This window comes from Carassius auratus, chromosome 38 (assembly GCF_003368295.1).
Source record: "Carassius auratus strain Wakin chromosome 38, ASM336829v1, whole genome shotgun sequence".
Taxonomy (NCBI): domain Eukaryota; kingdom Metazoa; phylum Chordata; class Actinopteri; order Cypriniformes; family Cyprinidae; genus Carassius; species Carassius auratus.
The window spans coordinates 18,410,044-18,437,742 of NC_039280.1; the positions used below are offsets into that span (position 1 = coordinate 18,410,044).

The 27,699-nt window shown below is 36.9% G+C and overlaps 1 protein-coding gene across 3 annotated transcripts in view; it reads right to left on the reverse strand.

Annotated features, from left to right (window-relative positions):
* LOC113057283 (calcium uptake protein 1, mitochondrial-like) overlaps positions 1 to 27,699 on the reverse strand; it is a 68,484-nt gene that overhangs the window by 7,689 nt on the left and 33,096 nt on the right. Inside the window, exons 5-10 of one of the 3 annotated variants that reach the window (XM_026224566.1) lie at positions 27,064 to 27,107; positions 21,548 to 21,559; positions 9,490 to 9,495; positions 8,566 to 8,680; positions 5,792 to 5,874; positions 3,074 to 3,271 (exon numbers count right to left, since the gene is read on the reverse strand). In XM_026224566.1, coding sequence (XP_026080351.1) covers positions 3,074 to 3,271; positions 5,792 to 5,874; positions 8,566 to 8,680; positions 9,490 to 9,495; positions 21,548 to 21,559; positions 27,064 to 27,107 — 458 coding nt within the window. The remainder of the gene's footprint in view (positions 1 to 3,073; positions 3,272 to 5,791; positions 5,875 to 8,565; positions 8,681 to 9,489; positions 9,496 to 21,547; positions 21,560 to 27,063; positions 27,108 to 27,699) is intronic. The other 2 variants (XM_026224567.1, XM_026224568.1) reach the window with 2 other exon arrangements.

Sequence of the window (27,699 nt, forward strand, 5' to 3'; positions counted from 1 at the left end):
TGTTCAGCTGAATACTTGGCGTGGACACAGCTGTGCCAGGTCATAAAGGATCTGACAGTAAAAGTCGAACGGCTCTCTCTGGTTACAATGCATTAGGGTTTGACCATTAGATTCATCTGAAATGAAAATTCAGCCATTAGCTACTCAACCATTGTGAATGTTGAGGTTACTGACATTGAAAGCCAGGGTGGAAAACTATTCTGAACTTCAATCTGTTTCAGTTTCTAATGCAAAGCTATCAGCTTCAGTTGCACATTCATAGTGAGTTTATTTATAGATTTTGCATAGATGTCACTCTAAAAAAATGGTTGGTACAGTAAGGTGTATAGATGGCTGGTTGCAATTAGCTCATGAGTAATTATTAGGCAAAAATAACAAACATGATCTACTGTTTTGATGATGTACGGTTCTGGACATCAAGGTCCAGTTGTGTAAACATAGTCACCATGTTAAGACTGTGTCTTAAGAACTAGCTAGATTATCTAGCCGTTAACCAAGTAAAGCATAAAACAGTTTGGAGCACTTTTTAACTTCAAAATTTAATCTGAAATGTAAATTGCATGCAAATTTCCTAACTCTTCCAGTGCAGTTGCAGTTTTCTCTCTGGTAACACCTACCAGACTTCTCAAATTATTCAGTCAGACAAAACCCTGACCTTTTCAAAAAAATAAATAAATGTGAATCTGCAAGCACACATTGAGATCTGACTCCGTCCTGATGAATAAAACGAACAGATGGGTAGAACTAAGTCCCCGCCTTGCTTTTTTTCTTTTATGAGAATATGTCTGATTTGGATGTACGTCACAATATATAAGAAAAGATTAGGTGCTACCTCCGTTTCACCCCAACTTTAAAAGCACATCGAGTTGCTATGCTTAGTTCTGATTTCTTGTTACAAAGGGACCGAATGAAACCCTCAGATGAACCTTTAACATTTAATTAGAACATTTCGTCCTGTCTGCCACCATCAGTTTTTCCTGGTATTATGATTATAAATGTGAGTATTATGGGTTTCAAAGCTGCGGCAGTTTGTATGTGAACATATATCCATAGCAGGATCACGTTCAGTTGCATTTTGTTTTATGTTTTCACCAGAACAGGTAACACGCCACAGAGAAGTAAAAGATTAGAGTGCGAGTCTGAGAGAGAACACACCACTATCACTTTCTGCAGCTGGTAACAGCCACAGTAAACACTCAGCAGAACCAAAGAACATCTGCACAAGAATTTAGCATCACATACACCCCTACTACAAGCTGATTCATAGAGTGCTGGGCTTCGGCCAAAAATGATAAATGACATTTCAGTTCATCTTTTGTGTCCCCCATCAGAGTTAAAAAATAAAGTTATACAGGTTTGCAAAACACAAGGGTGAATTAATATCAGCATTTTCATTTTTGGGTGAGCTATTTTTTTTGTGTGAAAGGGACAGATTGTTCTGGTCTAAGCACTTGTTCCCTCTGTATTAGTGATTGTCAGGACTGAGACAGTGAAGGCTCATCTCTGCAGTCTGTAATCTCAGGTTTAGGAGCTCAGTCTACTGAGACGAGACCGTCCTGTGTGTGGGAGCGGTTTACAGACAGAAGACGGGTGAGATTGAGGAATATCTGCAGCCTCAGCACATCTCAAAGAGCAGATAGATAGAGAGAGAGAGAGAGGCAGACAGAGATCTGCCTGAAGCACTGACACCCTGTCAGACACTGAGGAGGGTACATTACACCCACTGTCACGCACACCACACTCTTTACAAACCAAGTTGTTTTGGACTTTTTAAGACATCTAAAGAGCAGGACGACCATTTATAATGGACTAATAGTTACCAATTCAGTTTAGTGGTGGTAAATGACATCAACACTTTTCTATATTAACTCAAAATTCACAAAAGCTGTGCAAAAGGTTCAGGCTTTTAGTATTTTCAGACAGAAAAATACTAAACAGAACACACTGAGACAAAACTGTTACAAAAACTGTGTTACTCAGACCTGTTAGTGGGTAATCAACACACACACACACACTTATGCATATGGATATCTATCTATCTATCTATCTATCTATCTATGTATCTATCTATCTATCTATCTATCTATCTATCTATGTATCTATCTATCTATCTATCTATCTATCTATCTATCTATCTATCTATCTATCTATCTATCTATCTATCTATCTATCTATCCACTACCAGTCAAAAGTTTTGAACAGTAAGACTTTCAAATTTTTTAAGAAGTCTCTTCTGATCACCCAGCCGGCATTTATTTAATCAAAAGTACAGTAAAAATAGTACAATTTGGAAATATTTTTGCTATTTATAATAAATAACTGTATTCTATTTGAATATATTTTAAAAAGGCATTTATTCCTATGATTTCAAAGCTGATTTGTTTAAATCATTACTCGAGTCACGTCATCCTTAGTAAACAATTCTAATATTCTGATTTGCTGCTCAAAAATGAAATTATTATTATTATTATTATTATTATGTTGAAAACAGCTGACTAAAATATTTTCAGGTTTCTTTGAAATTCAGATGAACAGCATTTATCTGAAACAGAAATATATAAATTATATTATAAATGTCTTTATCATCACTTTTGATCAATTTAAAGCGTCTTTGCTAAACAAATATTAATAATTATAATTATATATATATATATATATATATATATATATATATATATATATGTATGTGTGTGTGTGTGTGTGTGTGTGTGTGTGTGTGTGTGTGTGTGTGTGTGTGTTAATTACCCACTAACAGGTAATTTCTGTAAAGGACACAAGGGGAAATTAATGCTCCTTATCTAGACCTTTTTATTCTTTTATTCAGACCTGCGAGTATTGTTCTCTTTCTTTCTTTCTTTCTTTTTTCCCATAACAATAAATTAGGTTTAATGCCTCCTTATTCCACACAGAATATTGTGTGCCGTCCTGGAAGGGAGGCAGGCCTAGTAAATTATGTATGAGTCTCTGCTTCCATTGGAGACATTGGCTGACAACTTCCAACCTCAATTTATTTTTCTGTCATCCCTCATATGTAATCTACACTTCTCCATCTCCCCTGACTTCTGTGCTGTACCTCAAGCTTTAGCACATCGTGCTGCAATTTCCTCTGGAACTCCAGGAAACTGCCGATGGTGAGCTTGCCCTTCAGATCGGCCCCGAAAAAGTAGGTGGTGAGGGCTGAACTGCATCCTGTCTTCAGAGTGTTTCCTGTGGTGGAGCGATCTCGATGTCTCATGCCCATACTGGTCTGAGAACGAATGATACTCTGAACCTGGAAGAACAGACACAAGAACTCATCTAAATAACTCGCATTCTCGCAATAATGCATTCGAGGGAGGAGGAATCTCCTTTAACACAAGACAAGTATTCACCTGTGAGAGGAAGAGTCAGAAGAGAAAAGACAGAGGTTGAGAAAAAAGGAGGAAGAAGAGGATGAGAAGAAGGGGAGGAGGATACGAAAGGTAGAAGAGGAGGTTAAGAAGATGGGGGAGGAAGAGAAAGTGGAGGAACATAATTAGGAGGATTAAGGGAAGTAGGAGGAAGAGGAGAACATCGAAGGAGAAATTAGCATTATTCTATGTGTTGATGTCTTTTTAACTGAAACAGGAAGACAGGGCGGGACATATCAAGCAGCCCCACCCCTTTTTTAATAGCCTATAGTGTTCGTTTATACCACAGATTGGCCCGATCATTCAGAGCCGTTGAGCTCATTAAAGATGCATGTGACATGGTATGACAGCCACAATCACATCAATATTGCTATAAAATACAGCATTCTGTGTCTGCACCGAGGTGTGCATGTGATCCGCTACGTGCTATGGTGCCTCTGGACCGGAGCAGAGTGTGTGCAGTGCGGTGGTTAGAATAGAAAACAACCAGAATAGTTTTTCCTCAATGGAAAGCATATTTAGACGGTCTGAATCGTTCCCTGTCCCCTATATAGTGCACTCCGTGACATTCACCGTACAGACAATACTAATTCTGTGATCAAGTGACCGATTACAGCTGAGACTTCAGCGTTTATTTATAGTGCAGGGGGCGGGTGCTTCTGATTCTAGAGAGCACTTGATTGGACGGAAGATTTGATGAGAAGATGAAGTGCGATGTGATGTCATCAAAATCCGTGATCCATTTTAGCGGAAGTGAGAGACTAAGTTTTGAATTCTTATATCTCCTAAATGCTAATTTTGTCATTGTTTTGGAACTCACCAGCTAATTCATAACCTTAAGGCTAACACATAAATACTAAAAGCTAAAAAAAATATTTTGATTTCATTGGGACTTTAAGGAAGAGGGAGAAGAAGATGGATTGGTAGGAGGAAAAGAACGAGGAACATGTGGTTGAGGATCCTCCCCATGCTCCACAGGAACAGAAGAATTAGGGTTAAGAGGAGGGGGACAGAGAAAAGAAGTTCCTCTCTTCTTCAGAAGCCTCATTCTTTCAGTTATAAACGTATTATTAATCAGTCACCGGTGAACACTGAACTCAAGCTGAAGAGCTCCGGGAGGAATTCAAGGATCTTTTCAGGGTGAAGGTGTAAATGTTCAGGTGTCCAGGGACCTGGAGGACTAGGACACGGTCTAGGACATCAAGGGTATTTAACTCCTGAGGCTCTCTGGGAATAAGGGCAGTGAGGTGTGTGTGCAACTAAAGATAACTATCAATAAAAGACTGCATAACTATATACTGCTGCGTAATCAATCATTCCAAGAGGACTCCGATTTATTCCCTTGATAGAGTCTAACTGTAGCATTTTTAAAAGATTGATGTTATGAGAGGGAGTAAAAATTGTTTCCTAAAACAAATAGCTCTAACCTTAAATTCTTCAATTGTGTTAAATTCACATTCTATTAATACACAACATACTGGCTATCTTTAAGTAGCTTATATTTAGGATAATGAGCTCAGCTGTTTAAATAATCAATTTTAATAAATGGTACTATACCAAACTAAAGGTCATCTATCAACTTGACATATTTCCAAGTGATATAAACATAGTTTGGGATTTTATCCATCGGGAATTGATTCGATTGGGAAAAGTGATTAAATGATCTATGAAAGAATGAAGTTTCCATTTCTAAATGTCTTAAAAATCGGGCCAACAAACAGGCGAAACTCTATGCTCTGAGCCTTTAAATCAGTCATGGTTTGAATGTCACCTCCTCGACTTTTCTACTGGCGGTCCAGTGTCCACAGACAAGAGCATTAAATATATTATCTTTGATGTGGCCACTATATTTGCATGGTTGAGCACATACTGTGTGTTTACCAACAGGCACTGCATATACCCAGAATGCTTTCGGAAAGAGAAAGACCTGATACTACCAGGTGAATGACTCACATTGACTGCAAATGAAAGACAAATACAGCCTGAGGGGCAAACATAAGCTAAACAAACAGCTGCAAACACACAAGTAACCAAAATACACACGGCTACTACAATGACAGAAAAAAAAAGTGCAAAAACACCTTGGGCTACACTACAGGTTATACCTTTAGATGCAGTAACAGCTTGTCACTGGGGTAGTACACAACAAAAGGGACAACTTTATCTACCCCTAAACAGTAATAGTACCTTAGAATAGTAATATGTACCCTCAAGGTACTGCTATGAATCTTTTAGGAGTAATAAGGTACAAAGATGTCCCTTTGAGGATACTGCCCAAGTCACAAGCTGTTGTACCACCAGCCTCAAATAACAATTTTAGCATAATTATTATTTTTTTTTTCTGACAGTGTAATAATGGAATGTGTTCGTCTGTATTTTTGAAGGTCTTTGTGTTCACCTACTTGCTCAAACTCCTCAAGGTCGACCTCTCCGTCTCCGTTCAAGTCGAACATCTTGAAGGCGATTTCAAAATTCCTCTGAGGAGCTGCAAAGGGAACGAAACAGAGCTTGCAACCCAAGTATATAACAGTATTTACTTTCAATAACACATAAATGCAATTTCTGCATTTCTTAACAAAAATAATACACAATGTGACAAAAATTAGTTTTATTTACATGATTCTGTGGTGATAATTGTTACTGTAATATTTATTTTCAAGAAGCATCAATATTTTGGTAAATATTTAGGTACATTTTAGAACTTTTATAATTAATTATGAAATATTAATTAAGTAGCGATACATTTTTTGCACTAATTGTACGTTTTTAAAAGATTTTGCTTTTACAAGGATGGGAACATTCTAGAAATTTCTGTAACATTCTAGAATATTTTAGCGCTTTCTGGAACATTCCAGAACCTTGTCATCATAAAAGACAAAAATCATCCAACATACACTTCTGAAGTTTGTGAACTGTTTATGTTCAACTGTTGTCACTAATACACAAAAAGTAATTTGATAAAAAAAAGAAATGCAAAAAAATAAAAAAAAAATAAAAATTAAAATAAAAAAATTCTATAAAAATGTATTTCACTTATCAATAATTTCACTTAAAACCTAGAAAAAAAATTCTACTCACATCAAATAAAGATTCAGTTATATCAGAGGCCTTATAAAAGCGCTTTACTTATAGTCTACATAAGTGTGGTCCACCGTCATAGAGGCAGCCATGTTGAAATCCCATGACCCAATACTGCTCACCTTTTCCTTTTAACCCCCTTATTATCATAAACTTTTTGTTACAGAATAAACTACCAGGTGAAAAAGCACAAACACTTGCATTTATGATGCTTCATCCACACCAGTAGGTGTCAGCATTGAGTCCAACAACACTGTCATAATAGTCATAACAAAACAAAAAGAGATTTAAAAGAAACACACATCAGTGCCGATAGCCTAGTTTGCAGTGCGTCGACATATACAGGCTTCGCAAATTCGAATCCCAGTGTGAGGACGCCCCCACTTCATTTCCTGTCTGCTCTCCACTCTCGTATCATAATAAAGGCAAAACACCAAAAATGATCTTTAAAAGAAATAAATTCAAATACAAATAAAATACAAATTCAAAACTCTTTTAAAAACATGTTTTAAAATTTACATAATGTATTTATGTTGATATTATGTAATTAAAAAAATGCATCTGCCTAATGCATAAATTTTATTTTTCATTTAATTTAAAATTATAAAGGCAGTGAATTGGTGATATTCAACAGTCCAAAAGAAGTCCAATAAACTGCATCCATCCATCATAACAAAATTACTCCAGATGGCTCTGGGGAGTTAATAAAGGCAAATCAATGTGTTTTTGTATGAAAACTAACCATATTTAAAACTTTATAAGCCAGAATCTCTAGCTTCTGCTAGCTGGACTTAGATGTAGCGTAGACTCCGGTGAGAATATGCTAGTCTCTCGAGAACCCAGTTTTGTTTACAGCAAAGTTTTGTTTGGTTTATATCGATATCAAACAACATTTTTCTTTAAAAATAATTTGTGACCAGTGTTTTGTTTTGCTTTCTGCTCTGTGCTTCCGCCTCCATCACTTCTCATCAGAGCCTACGCTACGACTGCATCCTACGTCATCTGCAGGAATGGCACTCTCTCATGGACAGTGTGGACGCACACAAGACAGTTAGCAGAAGCTAGAGATCACAGTTTATAAAGGTTTAAATACAGATATTTTCTTACAAAAGCGTATCAATTTGCATCAGAAGGCCTCTATTAATTCCAAAGAAGCTGTGTGGGGCACTTTTAATGATGGATGGATGTGCTTTTCTTGGCTGGAATATTTTTAAATATAACTCTGATTTTATTTGTCTGAAAGAAGAAAGTCATAAACACCTATGATGGCTTGAGGGTGAGTATATCATGGTGTAATAATTTTCATTTTTAGGGTCAACTATCCCTTTAAAATTGGAAAAAAAGTGAATGGAATAGAAATATGCATTAAAGCTAAAGATTTTAAAAACACTTGTGTTGTGCAACATGATTATTTTATCTTAGACTTACAGAGCTTTAATAATAAAGTTGTATAAAATAATATATCATTGAACCACATTTTTTAATAGATAATACTCATTTTTATAATAATCATGAATGTTTATGTATTGCTGCCGTAATATCATTTTTGACAAGTATATCTAGTAATCCCTCACCATACCCTAAAAATGTCAAATTATCTCACATTTGAAAGAGAATTACAAAACTTTGCATGCAGCAGTTAGTGTCACCAGGGGTCCTTCTCTGTGATATAATTTCCTGTCATATGGTCTTCTTGGAAAATATTACAATATAACAAAACGGCTCTTTGATTACTTCAGGAATTTGACTTGACTCCCATAATTCCTCAAATTAATTATAATATTCAGAACAATGGTGCTCCATTTACTTTTATTTTCTATTAAATGTTAGATAATGCCAAACTAGTTAATACGGTTCTTTATTGAGAATTTCACCTTTTTTTTTTGACAAGATCAATTCATCCCCCAAATGTTCTCTCAAAATGAATTAAAAACAAAAAAATGTTAGACTTGGTCCTCAAAAAGGAGAACGTGTGCAAGTAATTTTTAAAATGTATTTAGAAATATTAACCTTTTTATAATTAATTAAACCAAATGGACACCAAAATGTAGAGTCATGTCATTGACCCATATACACAAAACACACTCAAGACACTTACTGGAGAGGACAGTTGTGAGGAAGATGTAGTCAGAGAAAGAGATGAGTCCACACTCCCCCAGTGTGAAGAAAATGCTGTCCTCATCTGCAAACTTCTCTCTGTCCTGAGAGATCTTCTACAGATGCCCACAAAGAAACAAAGGAGAGAGAGAGAGTCAGCAATGCTTCTGCTGAACACCACACAAAGCATCTGAGTCCCGTTTAAGAGCCGAGCTACATACAATCTGTACAGAGCAGCAGAGATAAGGCAACTAGCATGCTAACACTGACACAGCACAGTAGAATCATGCAAGAGTCATACAAGACACAAGCAAAAATAAAACATCACGAAAACGGTGTCATTTCATAAGTGGCACTTATAGATCAGCACATATGTTTCAAAACCAAGTGAGCAGCCTACCAAGACAGCATTTTTGAAACATCAAGCTTGTTCTGACAGTCAAATCAAGGCGGTAAAATCAAGTGTGATTCCTACCTAAACAGCATATGTGGTCTTAATAGATGCATTTGACCATTTAAATCATGGAGGTTTTCGACATAATGTAGGTTCAAATGTCTGAATTAGGTAAGAGGACTACCTTAACTGCAGTTCTTAACATCATAGGTGCACACCTAAATAGGATGTGATAAAGGTGACTAATATAATGATCAGGAATGCTGTCTAGATAGGCAGCTTACTATGTTTTTGACTTCACTTCACAAACTGCAAGATCACACTGTATTTGACATTTCTGAAGTAAACTGGTTCACATTGTATGAGCATGAACGAAGGTGACTCCACAGTGGTGTGAACACCGTTTTCTACCTGTTTTTGGCATAGAAAGACATAGAAAGAATCAGAATCCTCAAGTGTGGAGGTACACACATGTATACACACACACAAATAGCATGCCAGAGTTCAGTTTCTGCCGATGTATCGTGTTACCTCTGTCTGGGGTGGATCCCATCAGTGAGTAAAGGGGAAGAAAGAATGGATTAAAACAACCTGACCATTGAGCAGACAATCAGGCCCACCACACACCAGAAGTAGACACAAGATTGCAAACACCCAAATCCAGCCCTTTTCATGTCATGCTAACACACAAATATCCCACACACATGTCCCACTGAACACACACTGTGATGACATGACACAAGCCGATAACACACGATACATGTCTCCGTCTTCACCGTAGCATCAGTAAATCAAAATCAGGAAATAATATTTCCCACCGAAAATGCTATTACCTCAGATCTGAACAAATAAATCACTGCATATCTATGAAATAATAATTTCTGGACATCAGACTCTACATTATGCAAATCCGATATTTTTGAATAAGGTGAATAAGGGACAAGGTGAACACAGGCTATTTTTGTACCGCTCTGAAACTGTTCCAAATGGGAACAGACTTGTGCTGCAGATGCTGACAAAAGCAAACTTGTGTGTGTGTCTGTGTGTGTGTGTGTGTGTGTGTGTGTCTGTGTGTGTGTGAAGAGGAGCTGTGAGGGGCTAATATGCTCCGGGCTTATTGTGTCCCTGCTGTCACCTTCAGAGACTCCCAAGAGATGCTCAGTCTTATACAATGTTAATAGTAGGGATGTCAAACACACCGGCAATTTAGAACCAAAAATGTAACTATAACAAGTTTGGTCCATTTATTTTAAGGTGTCCTTGTTACACATGTTACATAATTACATTTACATTTAGCAGATGCTTTTATCCAAAGTGACTTATAAATGATGAAAATAGAAGCAATCAAAATCAACAAAAGAGCAATAATATGCAAGTGCAATGACAAGTCTCGGTTAGCCTAACTCAGTACATGTAGCAAGGTTTAAACACACACACACGTTTGTTTTTTCTGAAAAGTGGGGACATCCCACTTGTTGTGTCCCGATATGTCACAAAAACAAGAGCGCACACACACACACATGTGGGATGTGGGTGGTGTGGCAAAAAAAGTGAAAGTAAGAAAGCCTTGAAAAGCTTTTAAGCAGGCAGCTCCATGTATTTAATGAGTAATCTTCTAACAAGCTCCTCGAGCAGCCAGCCAGAGATCCCGAAGACGCATTCAGAGCTTACACAACTCTCGTTGATGCTCATATCAAACTAGGAATGAAAAGTTTTAGGCTGCTTTAAACTTGCTTTGAATTATTGGCTTTAGTGTAAAAATGTGTAAAACCCTTTGGTCCCCTGGAGCACTGTCCCCCCTCCATTTTTATGATATTTCTAACCATATAAACTCCATCACTGCTACAATGCATTTGAAATAGTTGGCAGCTCATTGTTTGATTTGATGAGCTGTGTGCCATCACTGTAGATTTCAATGGAACCATATTTCATATTTTTAAGCAGTATGAAGTGCTCCGTCCATGTTTTCAGAGCTAATTCAAGATTATTTTATTATTTTTTTTTAGAGATATCTGACAGCTAAAGGTCACTTCAAGGTCTGCAAAAGCACTAAACTTAAACTAAACCCATAACTTGATTGGATTAGAATAGAACATTATTCTGTTTTATACTGGCAAACACACACTTTGATTTCCATCAAGTTACTTTAAGACAATTAAACATTTGTCCTGCACACTGCTGAAGGAAAGATGTCAAGAAAAAAGATATTAACAATGAAATGTTTGTAGATGATGATTCAGCTGATCCAAGAACAGTACGCTGCTACACTGACCCACTTGACCAAATACTTTCTGTTCTGTGTCCAAGCAGACCTATGGAAAGACTGGACAATCCCTACATCACAGTCCTGTTAGTGCCGTAGGAGTTCTCCAAATGTCCATGTTAGTTCAAATATGTTCAAATATGTTCTTTCGGAGTTCTACATCTTGCTTTTGTCCTCAGGTGGATGTCCTCAGGACATGTTCTTGCCTGATGGAGCGCAGCTGAATTGACTGAGGCATATTAAGGCCCGGATACACTTCAAGCAGATTGGAAGAACATATTTCTGTGATGTGATTTCCAACACCATCTGTCTGAAAAGGCTTGTAAAACACCTTTAAATTACCACTGGTCTGAGGCAATTACATAATCAGTTATCCATGAAGCAGGCTAGCTGGAAATACTGTTAGATCTATTTTTGATAAACGCGCAGTTGCATTTTTAGATATAAAAATAGAGTTTATGTAGACCCGTTATTATTGCTTTTTTCTGGTTCTTATATTCTTGCTTCATTCTTGTCGTGCCTCTGATACTTTAGTTTGCCATATGCAGGTAGCACTGGAAGTAAGATCGTTCTGTGTCTCTGTGGGACATTTGGAAACACTTCACAGGTGCTGGTTTCCCAAAACACAGGAAGCTTTCTGCTGCCAAGCGCCTGAACGGAGATATGGCACCAGTGTCGGCTGTTCTGCAGCACTGTAATTTATCAAAGTTGTTACAATGTATCAGTACTTCTGCTCCTTTAGTTCCAGAGCTCAGATAACAGAGGAGATGGATGGGTTTGTAAAGTCTCAGATCTCAGACTCATGAACCCACACTTCACAAGTAACGCTGCTATGGCATGGCACGGTCCAAAACTAAGCCCAAGACAAAATTCAGCCTTTGTCCAACTGAGGGAAACTGGGTCTGGATTTGGATCAAATGACACTGGTGAACTTTCCAAGGATTTCCGCTTTCAGGCTTTTGGTGTGGAGCTCAGTGCAAAAGTGGTTTTCGAAACTTGATATGATTTGTAAATTGGTTTAAAGGCAGTTCATCCAAATGTGCGAAAATTAACTGATGCTCCTGGTCACACTTGTAGCCAAATACATTTTTTCACATCTGTTTGTCTCCAAATAAATTGTTCTGAGCAAGCAGCTTGTATTCTTTGCAGTGCAATAGAGATTTTGGGCCCTATTTTAATGATCTAAACACAAAGTATAAAGCGCATGGCGCAGGTGCACTCAGGACGTGTCCAAATACACTTTTGCTATTTTAATGATGTCTGTGCGCTGGGGCGCATTTTTGGAATGGGTTGTCCCTATTCTCTTAATGAGTAATGGACGTAACGTTCAATAAACCAACCAGAGTGTCATCATCTCCCATTCCCCTTAAGAGCCAGATGTGCTCACGCCATTGCAGGTCGGAAAAGCTGAACGCTTCTCAAGAGAAGAAACCGACCTGCTGGTGCCCGCATTATGCCAGGTGTAAGATACGGCCCTAACACAATCTCAAAAGAAGATGTGCCTTCTCCTCCTGAGACATGCCAATTAGCAGAAGACAAATATTGGGATATACAGTACAGACCAAAAGTTTGGACACACCTTCTCATTCAAAGAGTTTTCATTATTTTCATGACTATGAGTCACACTGAAGGCATCAAGGGCTATTTGAGCAAGAAGGAGAGTGATGGGGTGCTGCTCCAGATGACCTGGCCTCCACAGTCACCGGACCTGAACCCAATCCAGATGGTTTAGGGGTGAGCTGGACCGCAGACAGAAGGCAAAAGGGCCAACAAGTGCTAAGCATCTCTCGGGGAACTCCTTCAAGACTGTTGAAGACCATTTCAGGTGACTACCTCTTGAAGCTCATCAAGAGAAAGCCAAGAGTGTGCAAAGCAGTAATCAAAGCAAAAGATGGATACTTTGAAGAACCTACAATATGACATATTTTCAGTTGTTTCACACTTTTTTGTTATGTATATAATTCCACATGTGTTCATTCATAGTTTTGATGCCTTCAGTGTGACATAATCATGAAAATAAAGAAAACTCTTTGAATGAGAAGGTGTGTCCAAACTTTTGGTCTGTACTGTATATAAAAAGTAAATGGTCAAAAATGGTCTGAATTCTGAGTGAGTTTGATTCAAGCATTTCTAATCATTCATCATGAGATGATTTATTACGAACTGCTGCAGTTTATACAAACCCCACAATATTAATTTCTATCAACAATAAATCAGATTGCTTGCCAAACCAGAATGACACCATCTTTTTACTGGTAATACATCCCATTTGTGGTCAGATTTTCAGAAGTAATGGCCTGTTCTGCAACCCATCAATAACACAATGACAGCCAGCAGTAGGAGCCTCCACTACTACAATCAACAACACAGCCATTCAGATATTTATATTTAAGAGTCTATTCAACTAAAAACACTTCCCATCTTTAAAAACAGAGAATAAGGAAAGAAAGAGGACATTAAAGGGATACTCCACCCCAAAATGAAAATTATGTCATTAATCACTTACCCCCATGTCATTCCTAACATGTAAAAGCTATGTTCGTCTTCGGGACACAATTTAAGATATTTTGGATATTTAAGATATGTCTTTCATACTTTTCTGGACCTTGACAGTGTAATTTACTTGGCAGTCTATGGGACAGTCACAAGACTCCCAGTTTTCATCCAAAATATTTTAAATTGTTCTCTGGAGTCTAACGAAGCATTTACCAGTTTGGAACAATATGGGGGGAAAGTGATTAATGACAAAATTTTCATTTTGGTGTGGACTATCCCTTTAAGAGAGCACCACATAAAGCTCAGTGTGGACACAATACACCTGAGTGATTTTAGAAAAAAAAGCCACTGTCCACATCCACTAAACTCATTCATTCGTTACAAATGCCAAATATACAGGGAATATACAGTCAAATTCAAATACTGATTATTTAGACCCATTATTCCAGATTCAGGATGTAAACTGCAGTGTTACTTTAGTATCAAGTCAAATGTGTGATTTTATTGTGCTGTTTTGTCCTTTGTGGAACTTGGCAGCCTGTCACTAATTGGAAAAGAACAGCACAATCATTCTTCAAAATGTCTTTTTTTGTGTTCTTTTGTGGCACAAGGCTGACTAAAATAACACATGATTTAAATTTTTGGGCAAATTATCCATTTTAAATGTGACGAATGTAAACTAAATTTAGAGTGTAGTGTACATGTATTACTGTCTGACTCACACTTCTCCAAGACTGTTTGTGGAAGGCACCTGCTGAACCGAAAGGTCATGAAAAGGTCAGCCCAGGACATCAGACTGGCTTCCATGGGGGCAGCCCTATCAGCATCCCACACATAGCAGGCTCCACCCCCTACCACCCACCCATCCATCACATGATCACAGTGGCATCACAGTACATAGGGGCACCTACAAGGGTTCGAGGGACTGTCCGAAACAACATAACCTTTGACCCAACATTAGTCAACTCATGCTGTGTGCTTGGTGCTCATGCAGTTTTAGGCCCAGTGTGAAGAGATCAAACGAAGGAGAATGTGTTCCTGGATCCAGGGCAAATGGTGGTGTCCTGAGCGCAGACAGGGGGCGCTACATAACGCCAGCTCTACCCCATCCCACTAGCAGCCTGTCCTGCAGTCAGTCACACGCATTCAGCGCAGGGCATGCACAGGTCTAAAGCACAGGCACGGTCACCGCTTCCACCAGAGAGACAGAAAGAAAGAGAGAGAGAGACAGACAGGAGGAACATTCATCTTTTTGAGTTGTCAGAGATCAAATACTGATCACATTTCATCCTAAAATCAAAAGTAAAAGAAATAACACAGACGAAAAATTGAGCCTATTTGAAGGACTATTAAGACTTTCCACACTGTGACATTTTTATGACAATAAAGCACAAGTTATACCTAAATGCAACCATCCTCACACTAACTGTATTGGAGAAATGCTATACTGTAATACAGTATACATTTCAATATTATTAAGTACAACACAATAAGAAAGAAATATGTTACAAATAACATTAAGAAATGTGAAATTTGGGGAGACTGTCATGAAAATGGCAAATCTACAAAAAATCTTAATGGTCATTAAAAATATGTACATATTTCTTTTGATTTTGAGATGGAAAAACAACCCTGATATGCCCGTCAGGTTTTGTGAGAGCCACTTTGGTAACTCTTTCCTGTGAGAAATAAAAATGTCTACCTCAAGAGGGCGCTTACTTACTGAGTCAAATCCTTAAATCTCAAGACATTTTTCAACTACTGCTGACAGTTTTGCAGCATGAAGTAATTTTGCCTATTAGTTACAAGAATTAACACTTGATATTATCCTCTCCTGCAATCGTTATGGTTTTTTTTTTTTTTTTTTTTTTTTTTATCCCTGTAATCCTTGTCCAGTAATCACAAATGAGCCTTCTTGAGCAGTGCAAAAAAAAAAAAAAAAAAAGGTGCAATGTGACTAAGCTGTATATGTGCTTTAGCAGTAACAAAAAATGAACTCTTAAATAATAATAGAATGAGACAATTCAGTTAGCCACAGAATTTATACTATTCGGATAAATTAGAATAATGATCGTTAGACCCATCATTACAAAACTGACTTTGGATATAAACTACACTGGTACTTTACTAAGTTAATATTAAAAAATAATAATTATAATAATAAATACTATGACTAAATATACAAGGTTAAGTCACCCACGAGAAAACACTGGTGTAACAAAAATACTAGTCATCTCCAGAAACATCGGCCCGCAAAACTTTACTAGGCTAGTTTATAAACTCTTAAAACCAGATCATTAGCCAAATGCATGCATGTGCAAATGCTCTAAAAAATATTGAAATACTTTTATTAAACATTTGATTTGGAATAGAATTTAAGGTAACACCTTATTTCAAATGGCCTTGAACTTGTTACTTAAACAGTTTACATAATATGTATCTTTGTTTAGTTGTTTTTATTTCTATTGCAAACTTCAAACACAAATTTGTTATTTTTTTATGTTTGTATTTTCTCTACTGCTTACAAGTGTTTATTTTATTATTAAATGTTTATGTAATAATAAATTATTTGAAGAGTGTTTACATAAATCAGAAATATTGAAAGGCTCCATGCTAGTTTCATTAATTTTTTTTAAATCAAGGAATGTTTATTATTTTTGTTGTGATAGTCAGTTTAACTGTAAATTGTGAAACTTACTGGCATTGTTATTGACTATTAATTACTGATTGATGATATAACTGACTCCTTAAAAATTGCTAATAAATGTCCAATTTGTTGGTTGGTTGGAGTTTTAAAGCAACTCCAGCTTTTTTAACTATTTTCATAGCGAGTAACAATTTGAAACAATAAAAAAAGGACAATTTACAAGACAAATAAATAAAAAAAACTATATCAGGTTTGAAGGTGAAAACTCTAGGATGGATTCAGGGTTAACTGTTCAAAAACTGAACTTTTGTCTACTAAAAGTCTCTCCAGCTGAACTGGCAGAAAACAGTATTGAACACACTGTACTTCCATCCCTCAGATCCTTGATCCATTCTCATCCGAAATCAAATATGGCCTATGGCTCACTGCTCTGATAACCAGCGCTGCATTATTCATACACATGAGCGTTTGCACATGCATGAACATAACACGCACTCTTTCTTTCTCTGTGTGGCACACAAAGAAGAGTCTCTACACTCAATAATTCATCAGGGAGAGACGGCAGCTGGCCTCCCTCAACACTACTCCATAACAGACCCCTCTGCACATGTGCACACGCTTAGACCTTGAGCGTGTGGGTAACACGGGTGGGCGTCAGCAGAATGGCCTGGCAGAAACGTCCAGACCAATTCACATGCATTCAAATAGCTTATTACTGCCTTAATGTCCCAGGCTGGTCTTGCAACCTGGGGTGTGGTAGATATGCATGCACGTATGTTTTCCTGTCTAGATGGGTCTGAACATGCAGTACAGTATCTGTGTCTAGGTGTGTCCTAATCAAGGCCACCACCTCCCTGTTTCCAATATAAACATAGTCTTAAAGGTCAAGACTTGTCAAAGTTAAAACAGCAGTTTAATAAGCAGATCTGCAAAGTCACTGTGAGGAGCATTCTGATTTATGGTTGTCGCTTGCCTAATGATAAAAAGACATAAAAATCCTACAGATTTACAATGAAGGAGGGACCTGCGCTATATCTAGAGATCAGAATATCATAGAGACTGGGAAATGGGCTCGTTTGACTTCAGCTAGTAAGCAGCCACATAACAACCAACCAGAATAACCGCATACAGCATGATCTAAAGCATTTACAACTTACCTTCGTGAATTTTACACAGAACTAGAGGAAGTCTTTTGTGATGTTCAGGTTGTTGAACATAATACAGAACTTTGCATAGACTAAACTATTCAAGTCTAACAGTTTTCAAGGATTTACCAATCTGGACCATTTAACAGATACATTAAATGGCCCAAATTGTTATGCCTTTTTATCATTAGGCAAGCGAAAACCATAAATCAGAATGCTCCTCACAGTGACTTTGCAGATCTGCTCATTAAACTGCTGTTTTAACATTGACAAGACTGGTAACTTACAGATTCTTTGGATCAATTCTTTATTTTACAACTCTGTTTGGTGCCATAAGCAGTGTGTGTTGCCAGATTGGGCAGGTTCAGGGTCAGTCTGGCGGTTTTCAAACATCTAAGTTGTATAGGCTAAATGGTTAACAAACAAACCCAAGTGTGCATGTATTACATCCAATCAGTCATCATGACATCACTGAACACACACACACACACACACACACACACATTGCAGAGGCACTGCTGATGCTGACATCACAGCTGCACTTTTAGCCAATCATTCACAGTCGTGATTATTTATGAATGACGGGTTAATGCACAATAATGGGTCTGATTTTGAATTCCTGTATATTAATCACAATGCCTCAATAGAAGTTAAAGAGTAGGAGAGTGACTCAACTCTCAAAACATGAATTACTGTGGAGTGAGATGGGCAACAGGGCTTTTTCTTCATTAGCTCCAAAACTATGGAATTCTTTCCCGATTGAGATAAGGCAAGCTAAAACTCTTAGCATTTTTAAAGGACCCATTCTTCGTGATCCCATGTTTTAAACTTTAGTTAATGTGTAATGTTGTTGTTAGAGAATAAATAATATCTTTAAAATTCTAAAGCTCAAAGTTCAATGTCAAGCGAGATATTTATTTAACAGAATTCGCCTACATCGAACGACCCGTTTGGACTACAGCCCTCTAGTTCCTGCAGTAATGACGTCACTAAAACGGTTTATTTGACTAACCTCCAACCACAGGAATACACAAAAAAGGGGGCGTGGTCTTGTTGCACTCCGACGGAGAAGAGGAAGAGCTGCGTTTGTGTTTGCCATGTCGTTGAAACTCTGTTATTTTCATCTCAGAGTCCGATCACCTTTGTTTGGGCTTCCCAGGAACGCTGTACTTGGAGATTAATGGTTACAATTTATGTTTAACTCGGTTCCCGAAAATTATAATCCACATGTAAAACTATGTGCAGCACATTTTGCTGAGGACAGCTTCCTCAATCTCAATCAGTTTAATGCCGGATTCACACAAAGATTATTCCTGAAAGATGGAGCAGTTCCCTCTTTGTCTGGAGAAGGCGACGTTTATGGACCACAACCGGTAAGTTTATTTTATTATTTAAGTTGGTGCATTTAAAAGTTTCTGTAACTTATTACACAAAGGGCAACGCTGTTTAGCTTTGTTAATTAGATGTTAGGGCTGTGCAAAAAAATGAATGTGATTTTCATGCGCATCTCGTCAGTAAAATCTCTTCCATCTTTATTTGACCCTCTAACTTTAACACTCACTATTTGGGGTTACTATATGGGGTCACTTCATCTACAGCGATATCATTGACTTGATTGCAAATAAAAACAGACACTATTTTCTACTGAACAGAGATGACATCACTGAATTCAATGATGAACTGCCTTTAACTATCATTTTGCATTCTTGAGACACTGTTTTCCAAATGAATGTTGTTCAGTGCTTTGACGCAATGTATTTTGTTTAAAGCACTATATAAATAAAGCTGACTATTCTAATTCTATTCTTTAAAAAATCTAACTACCTTTCTAATCTTTTTGTATTCTATTTTCTTTTCATGTATTATGCAATTGTATATGTATGTGTGTGTGTGTGTGTAAAGACCTCTAACTAGCTTGCTCTATTCTTTTATTTATTTATTTATTTTTTTTTATTCTATTTGTTTTTTTTATTTATTATATTAGTTAAAATCCCATGCTACGTGTACTGTGTTAACCTAACTGATACTTGTTATAGCACTTATATATCATTGCTCTTTTTGTTGTTTTTGATTGCTTCCACTGTCTTCATCTGTAAGTCGCTTTGGATAAAAGCGTCTGCTAAATGAATAAATGTAAATGTAAATGTAAATGTAAAAAAACGCTACTGTGATTATAAGTACATCTCCAGCCCACTTGCTTCTTAAAACTAGTCCAATCATGTTTCCAGGAGGGCAGCGTGCTGTAAACTGCTGTCGAATCACAACACAGGAACCGCTGGCCCAATCAGAACTCGTTACGTATTTCTGAAGGAGGGACTTTATAGAACAAGGAAGTCATCAGCCCGTTTTTATGACAGTGAAAACAGCGGTATACAGACAGGTGAATGGTGTGAAAAATACTTCTTTTTTTTTTTTACACGCGAAACATGAACACATGTTATATTGCACACTGAAACACAATAAAAGCTTCAAAAAAGCGCAAATAACGGGACCTTTAAATCTCGCCTTAAAACTCATTTTGTTAGGGTAGCTTTTAACTAAACATTTATATAATTTTTATATTTTTATTTGTCATTGTTATACTTTTAATTGTTATTGTTTTGAATGTATTTCTTTTCATATTTTTGATTGGTTTTATTTTATATACTGTATTTTTTAATTAAATTTTGTAAAGCTCTTTGAGATCTACATTTTAAGGTGATATAAAAAATATTATTATTGCTATTACTATTATTCTCATGGGGAATTTATCTAACTTTTTTTTATATAATTCTGTTTTAATGAGTTAAAAATGGCCCTTGTCAACCTTGATTGATTTGACATATTCTATCACATTACTTTGACAGTTAAAGTTTTGTGGGGTTTTTTTGTTTGAGTGGGAGGGTTTTTCTGAGCTTTAGGGCTCAGAACGAGTCCAATCGCTTGGAATCCATTCAATCTGGCAACACTGGCCATAAGAGCAACAGAAATGGCACACAACTGCAAGCGTCTGCTTAATGTGTCAAATATTCACTATTAGCTAGCTAAAGAAACATCATGTATAAAAAGTATGCCTTGTTACATATGTCATAACCAACCTACTAAAGAGAAAATGTCAACTTAAAAAAAAAAAAAAAGTGTTCAGCTGTTCACAAAACCTTTCAAATGTTTGGGTTCATTAGGATTTAAGAAATTTAATATTTTTATTCTGCAAGAATGCATTGAATCGATCAAAAGTGACATCAAATAAATTTAGGAAAAAAAGTGTGTTCTTTTAAACTTTATAGTCATCAAATAATCCTGAGGGGGGATTATACATATATATATATACATACACATACATATATATACATACATATAAGTTGTGCTACTATATATTTTTTGTGTACATTTTGTGGAAATTTGAAGCAAATAAATGCAGTTTTTTGTGAGCAGAAGTGACTTCTTATGAGACAAGTTCTTATATGTTCCAAACATTTGAACAAAAAATCATTTTTAGCAAAAAAAAAAAAAAGAATACTACTTCATGGCAAACTATAAACATTTATGCCAAGGAAACTGCACAAATCACTTGCCACTGATAGTTTTTTTTTTTTGGGGGGGGGGGGGCATAACAGAACCCCCCCAGATGCTACAACTGCCATCAGGCCATATGCGATCTGACCCAGGCTGATATTCGCTCCAGTCAGCCTCTCCTCTCTGCTCTTCTGGAAAATGCACTGTCAGTAACTTCACTCCTCCTTTGCCGTAGTCATATTATTCAAATCTCTCTTTTCTGCTGAGCTAAAGCTCTTTAACTCATCTGGCCCAGGCTGGCTGAGTTTTATTACTCATACAGTGATTTTTAATGAAATGTAGAGGCTTTTAATGCATTGTTTGGCCAGAGCTTCACATCTGGGAACTTATGTGGATTTCCTCTCTGACAACTCAAGGAGAAGAAGAAGAAAAGAAAGAGAAGGACTAAGAGGTCTGGTGAAATTTTCAGAATAACCACTACTGAGGCTGAATTACTCATTCGCACACACGCAGTCCCATGCAGCTTTGGCACGTGCCCCATACCTGCCAGAAGTCCTGCAGAGAGGGAGGGGTGCACAGAAAGGGGGAGGGGGGTCCATAGGGATGGATGGAGAAGTAAAAAGAATGACGGGGTTTATTGGTTAGATGGACACAGAAAGAGTCAAAAGAGCACAAATTAATCACTGTCACCACAAACGCAACACAACAATTATATCCTCAAAAAAAACAAAAAAACAATGGAGGACATCTTGATGCCTAGAGGAACAGTGAATCCATGTGTTAAAAGAGATCGAGCATTGATATACAGTTACACGTTCATACACATAATTACATATTGTCAGTGTTAGGGAGCTCCTAAGTTTGGGAACCAAGAGCTATTTAATGTGAAAAATGTAAAAATGTTGTTGAACTCATAAGTTATGGGTTTGAATTGGTCTGTCGGCTGACTCACTGCCTGAACCAGACGTAGCGAATCTTGCAAATCAACCACAAGTTATTAATTACATTGATACTAAATAAAGGAAGAATAGAAGAATTATTGCACTCAAAAAGCATTCTTGTAGCTTCATAGCATTACGTTTGAACCACTGATGTCAAATTGACTATTTTAACATTGTCCTCTCTACCTTTTTGGGCCTTGAACGTGCTAGAACGCTCTTGGATTTCATCAAAAATATCTTGATTTGTGTTCTGAATATGAACAAATGTTTGCAATGACGAGAGTATGTAATTAACGATAGAAGTTTCATTTTTGGGTGAACTATTTCTTTAAAGTATGAGATAGACTGACTAGTAGTTTCATCTTGACACACTAGTTTCAATGTAGCTTCCCCAACACTAACAACATATTTTTGGAAAACACACAGTGTTTGCAAAATGCCTGTGCGCATTAAAATGGGCTGAAGGGAACGCACACACACTCTCTCTTACACACACACACACACAACCCGTTTTAGCTGTGAAAGTCACACTTGCAAAGCACCAGCTGCGATGACCTGCGAAATACTGTTGATAGATGAAAGAGAAGGTTAAAAGTGCTGGTGTGTTCACACGCTCACAGAAAGCAAAACAATTACACAAGAGTGTTTGTTATCATAGTGCACCCATGCGCTAACTTGCTAAAAATACGGTTCCTGGAATCTCATTTCTCAATCCAGGATTTAGTGGCCATGTTGACACGAGGAAGTGTGGAAGAAGAAGAGGACAGGGAGATGGATACAGCAGTCCTGACGGGACACCAGATTTGACAAAAATATGGAAATGAAGTAACAACAAGACATATTCCACATCCCTAAGGTCAACAATACCCATGGGAACAAAACGAGAACAAAGAGGAGATGGAAAGAGGGCAATATACAAAACCTGGAAATTGAATTTTTCCAGTAAAGGCTATCTAAGAAATGTTACTTCACGCATTTATACAGGACAGGAATGAGCAGATTTGACCAGGGTTTCCACCAGAATGCAACAGCTACTACAATTACTTAAACTACAACAAAACAGAAATGTGAAATGTGGTGATCTCTTCAGATGATATAAGTTTACACAATTTTTTTTGTATGGGAGCAAAAGCCACAGTACAGTACGAAAAAAAAAAAACTATACTAACTATGGTATTTGAAAGATACATTTATCATGTTAAAATCTGAAAGTGGAAAAACTACAAAGGCTCAACCAACAATATTGGCTTCGGGGCAAGGCTATATACAGTATTCGTGCAACCAGCAGATGGGGGAGTGTTTGGGAAATCGGTTTAAATCAGGTATAGCAGAAATTAGACCTTCCTTTTGCAAGAAAAAAATATATAATTGATATTTTTTTGGATTTTGGAGTGTAATGACTTGGACATGTTCTTGACTGGTTGCTGAGATTTACTCTAAAAATCATTGCACCCCTGAAAAAACTGAGCTGATAAAGAAAACAATCATGCAGAGTTAGAGAGCAACTGTATGTCCCTGAGGATACTGAAACATTATGCATCTTGTATGTACAGTGGATAGACATAAAGATAAACCTGGTGTGATTAGACTTCATTGAGAAACTGACGAGTGATTTATGAGCATTTGACCAGAGACTGATTCACCAACTCATTAGTACTAATGTGCAAACAAATACACCTAGTTAAAATGTGTGTGTGAACAGCACAAACAGTCATTAAGTGACCCAGCCCAGTCCAGAGATCAGCCTGTTTAAAGGTACATCTGTAAGGTGACAGCTGCTCTCTGAGCGGGTCATTTGACTAATGTTCCCTCTTAATGACTTTGGAGACAAGAGTCTGTTTCCAGTACAAGGAAAATGGGACAAAGTCCTGAAATCACAAACAACGCTGTGAAAATCATCAGCTGAGACCTGCTTGTGACATTGGCGCACTAAAGCCAGGGACACACTAGACTTTAAGCATCTGAAATTTTTATGGATGCTAGGGCTGGGTGATATATCGAATATTAACGATAATATTGCAATAATTTTGACGACAATGTAAAATTTGAAAATATCATGAATATCGAACAATTTACATTTTAAACATACTTTCTCAAAAGAACGTGCCGAATGTCCCAAAAAGGAGTCAACATGTTATTGCAGACTGCTCTACTTGACTCTACTGCGCCAAGCTCTTGTGAGTGCGGTGGCCAGATATCAAGAGATCAAATCCCCGAATCAGAGCTTCGCAGTTACAAGGACACATTTTCTGTTCAGGGTTTTGCTTATTTTAAGCAATCTGGCAACCATACACGCATGCTCGCTCCTCATTGTGGAAGCAATGATTTGAAAGAAATTAATATGTGTTCCAACAACTAGCTCCCCATCTGAGAGTTTTAAGTGCCAGCGAGAACACAGTTTCATGCCACAGAGCTTCTCTTAAACCAGAGGCAGTTGACAGACTTGTGTTCTTTGCTAAAAACTTGTATACAAAAAATAAAACTTATCCCAGTTTAAAGGGGTCATATGATGCTATTTAAATTTTTCCCTTCTCTATGAAGTGTAAAAAGCTCTTGGTGCATAAAAAAGATCTGTAAAGTTGCAACGACTAAAGTCTCAAATCTAAAGAGATATTCTTTATCAAAGTTAAGACACGCCCCCACATGTCTACATCACTATGTTGAATATTTGCGTAATGCCGCCCAAATGTTAACGCAAACAAAGAAGGTGAGGTTTCAGTAACTGCAGTTAGTGTTGAAGCAGACATGTCAGAGAGATGCAGTGTGTAACTAGGCTAAAGCAAAAGCACTATATTTGGCCTTTCAAAAGTAGATGCATTTAGGAATCTTTAAGATTACTTACAAGTTACAACAGAACAGCAACGCCATTTTATGAATGACCGTTTCTTAAACCTTAAAGAGGAGGTAATTCTGCCTTTACTATGACAATCTGTTGCTTCTGAAGCAACTTCTGTAAGTATGTTTTGATTTTAGTTTAAGTATTTGCTATTGAATGTTCAAATGCGGAGTTTTGCGTGTCGCCTGTGTGTGAGAGATAGAGAGAGAGAGAGATGGTCACACAGTGGAGTCAGCCGTCTTAACCGTCCGTGGCTTGTGTACTGCAAACACATACGAGCATCATCACTGTGTTTGTCACACCACTCTGTTCCTCTTTCGAGCTTGAACTGATGGTAAAACTAAGGACATTATTAACTGTCTTTACATTTATTTAGAAAGATGAAGCTCACAATTATGGAAAAGGGTGTTACATTTCAAACGAGTGCTTGGGGTGCTCAGCCAATCACAATGCTTTGGTTCAGTTGGCCAATCAGAGCAGACTGCTCTTGTTGGAAGGAGGGACTTTGTAGAAAACAACATGTTTGAGAGAGGCAGGGCATAGAGGACTTACAATAATGTACAGTATTTGAAAAATAATGTGTTTTTTTAACATTAAAGCATATCAGCATATTCAGTTACACCAAATACATAAAATAATTAAATAAAATAAAAATCACCATATGACCCCTTTAATTATTTCCCCAGGTGCACAGTGTAATTAGTGAATTGCATGCACTAAAAAAGTTGACCGAATGCACTTTCTGTACTTGTTTTGCACTACTTCAGTTACATACACATTTTTTCATTTAATAAAAAGCTAAATAACTTTTAATAAAAAGTAATTTAATAAAAAGTGATAACTTGGTCTAGACTCTTTTTATCATTCCGGTAATTACGGCATGGCGTGAACGCAGCTTTAAGACAAGTTCTGCTCCACTTTTAATCAAAAACACACCTGAACCAGATTTTTGATATCTTCAGAAACACTTTATAATTTTGATGCCTGTTTGACTTAAAATAAACAACAGTGTTTTGGAACAACTAACTAAAAGTAGCAACTACTTTTTCCAGCATAACTTTTTTTATAGTCTAAGTCATATACAAAATTATATTTGCTACAAATATGGCTCTGATTACTGATTACTGATTAGAAATTATATAATCTGATACATATTTTAAGTAAACTTAATAGGACATAAAATAGCTTTGAATTATTATTTTTTTCGCTCTCTAGTTTTTTTTTATATATATTTAATTTTAAGAGACTATATTTACCGTATTTTCCGGACTATAAGTCACACTTTTTTCATAGTTTGGCTGGTCCTGCGACTTATAGTCAGGTGCGACTTATTTATAAAAATTAATTTGACATGAACCAAGAGAAATGAACCAAGAGAAAACATTACCGTCTACAGCCGAGAGAGGGCGCTCTATGCTGCTCAGTGCTCCTTTAGCCTACACTGAAAACATAGAGCGCCCTCTCGCGACTGTAGATGGTAATGTTTTCTCTTGGTTCTAAATAAATGCGACTTATGTGTGACTTATATATATTTTTTCCTCATCATGACGTATTTTTGGACTGATGCGACATATACTCAGGTGCTTATAGTCTGAAAAATATAGTCAGAAAAATACGGTAATTACTTTAAATAATAATTACATTTACATTTAGTCATTCAGCAAACACTTTTATCCAAAGCGAATTACAAATGTAAGCAATCAAAATCAACAAAAGAGCATGTTTTCACATAACTGCACTGTTGCTTGGATTCCCTCACACAATACAAAAAAGTATTGACTTGGAATATCAGAAGCATCTGTTCTCTAAAATAAATGATCTGCTTGAGAGATCAAGTAAGTAGAGCAAGGCAAAGATAGACACGTTTAAAAGGTAAACACAGCAGAGGTGTGTTTAAAGATTGTAACCTATAGACATTGAGAACCAAGAGAAAGCAGAAATTGGAGGCCAGACTTTCGTAAATTACAGAAAACACACATGACTATATAAATGACAACAAACGCCCCCGATGAGAATGTATGTGTAAATTGTCATGCAAAACGTTTCAAGCGTGCAATGAGTGTTTTACACTGCACGAGAGTGACAATCTCAAAGTGTGCTCATGATTGAGCTGTGGATGAGGTTCTGTGGAGAGAGAGAGAGTGAAAGATTTTTATGAAGAGTGAATGAGAACAAACGTCTCCATCCTGCGTCATCCTGTCGAGCTGCACAATGGCAAAGTAACTATTCGGTTCCCACTCACACGCCCACATACGCACACGCACACAGATCTCGCTGCTTACCTTTCCATCAAAGCGTTTCACCACAAACTGATCCAGACCAAGGTCTGTAAGAGAGAGACACAGAGAGGAAGACACAGTCAAACACAATATTGGATAAAATATACCATTTTGTCAGACTAAACTACAGTTTGATACTAAATGATTTTATATACTACAAGTCAAGACTTTAGAATAATTAAGATTTTGTGATGTTTTTAAAGCAAGTCTCTTATGTTACCAAGACTGCATTTAATTGATCAAAAATACAGTAACTCCAGTCTTCAATGTCACATGATCCTTCGAAAATCTTTCTAATATTATGATTGGTGCTTAAGAAGCTTCCTTATTCTTACCCATGTTGAAAACAGGTGAGAAAACATAAACTTTCTGTAACATTAAAAATGCCTTTACTTCACTTTTAATCAACTGAATGGGTCATTGCTAAACAAAAATGTTATTATTACTATTTTTTTTAATTTTCCTTTTTAGATGGTGGTGTATCATGCTTAATAAATACATACAAATATCCAACAGGAAAAAAAAATTCAACACTGATGATAATAATAATATTTCTTGAGCAGAAAATCATCATATTAGAATGATTTCTGAAAGATCATTTGACGATGAAAGAAAATTCAGCTTTTATCACAGGAATAA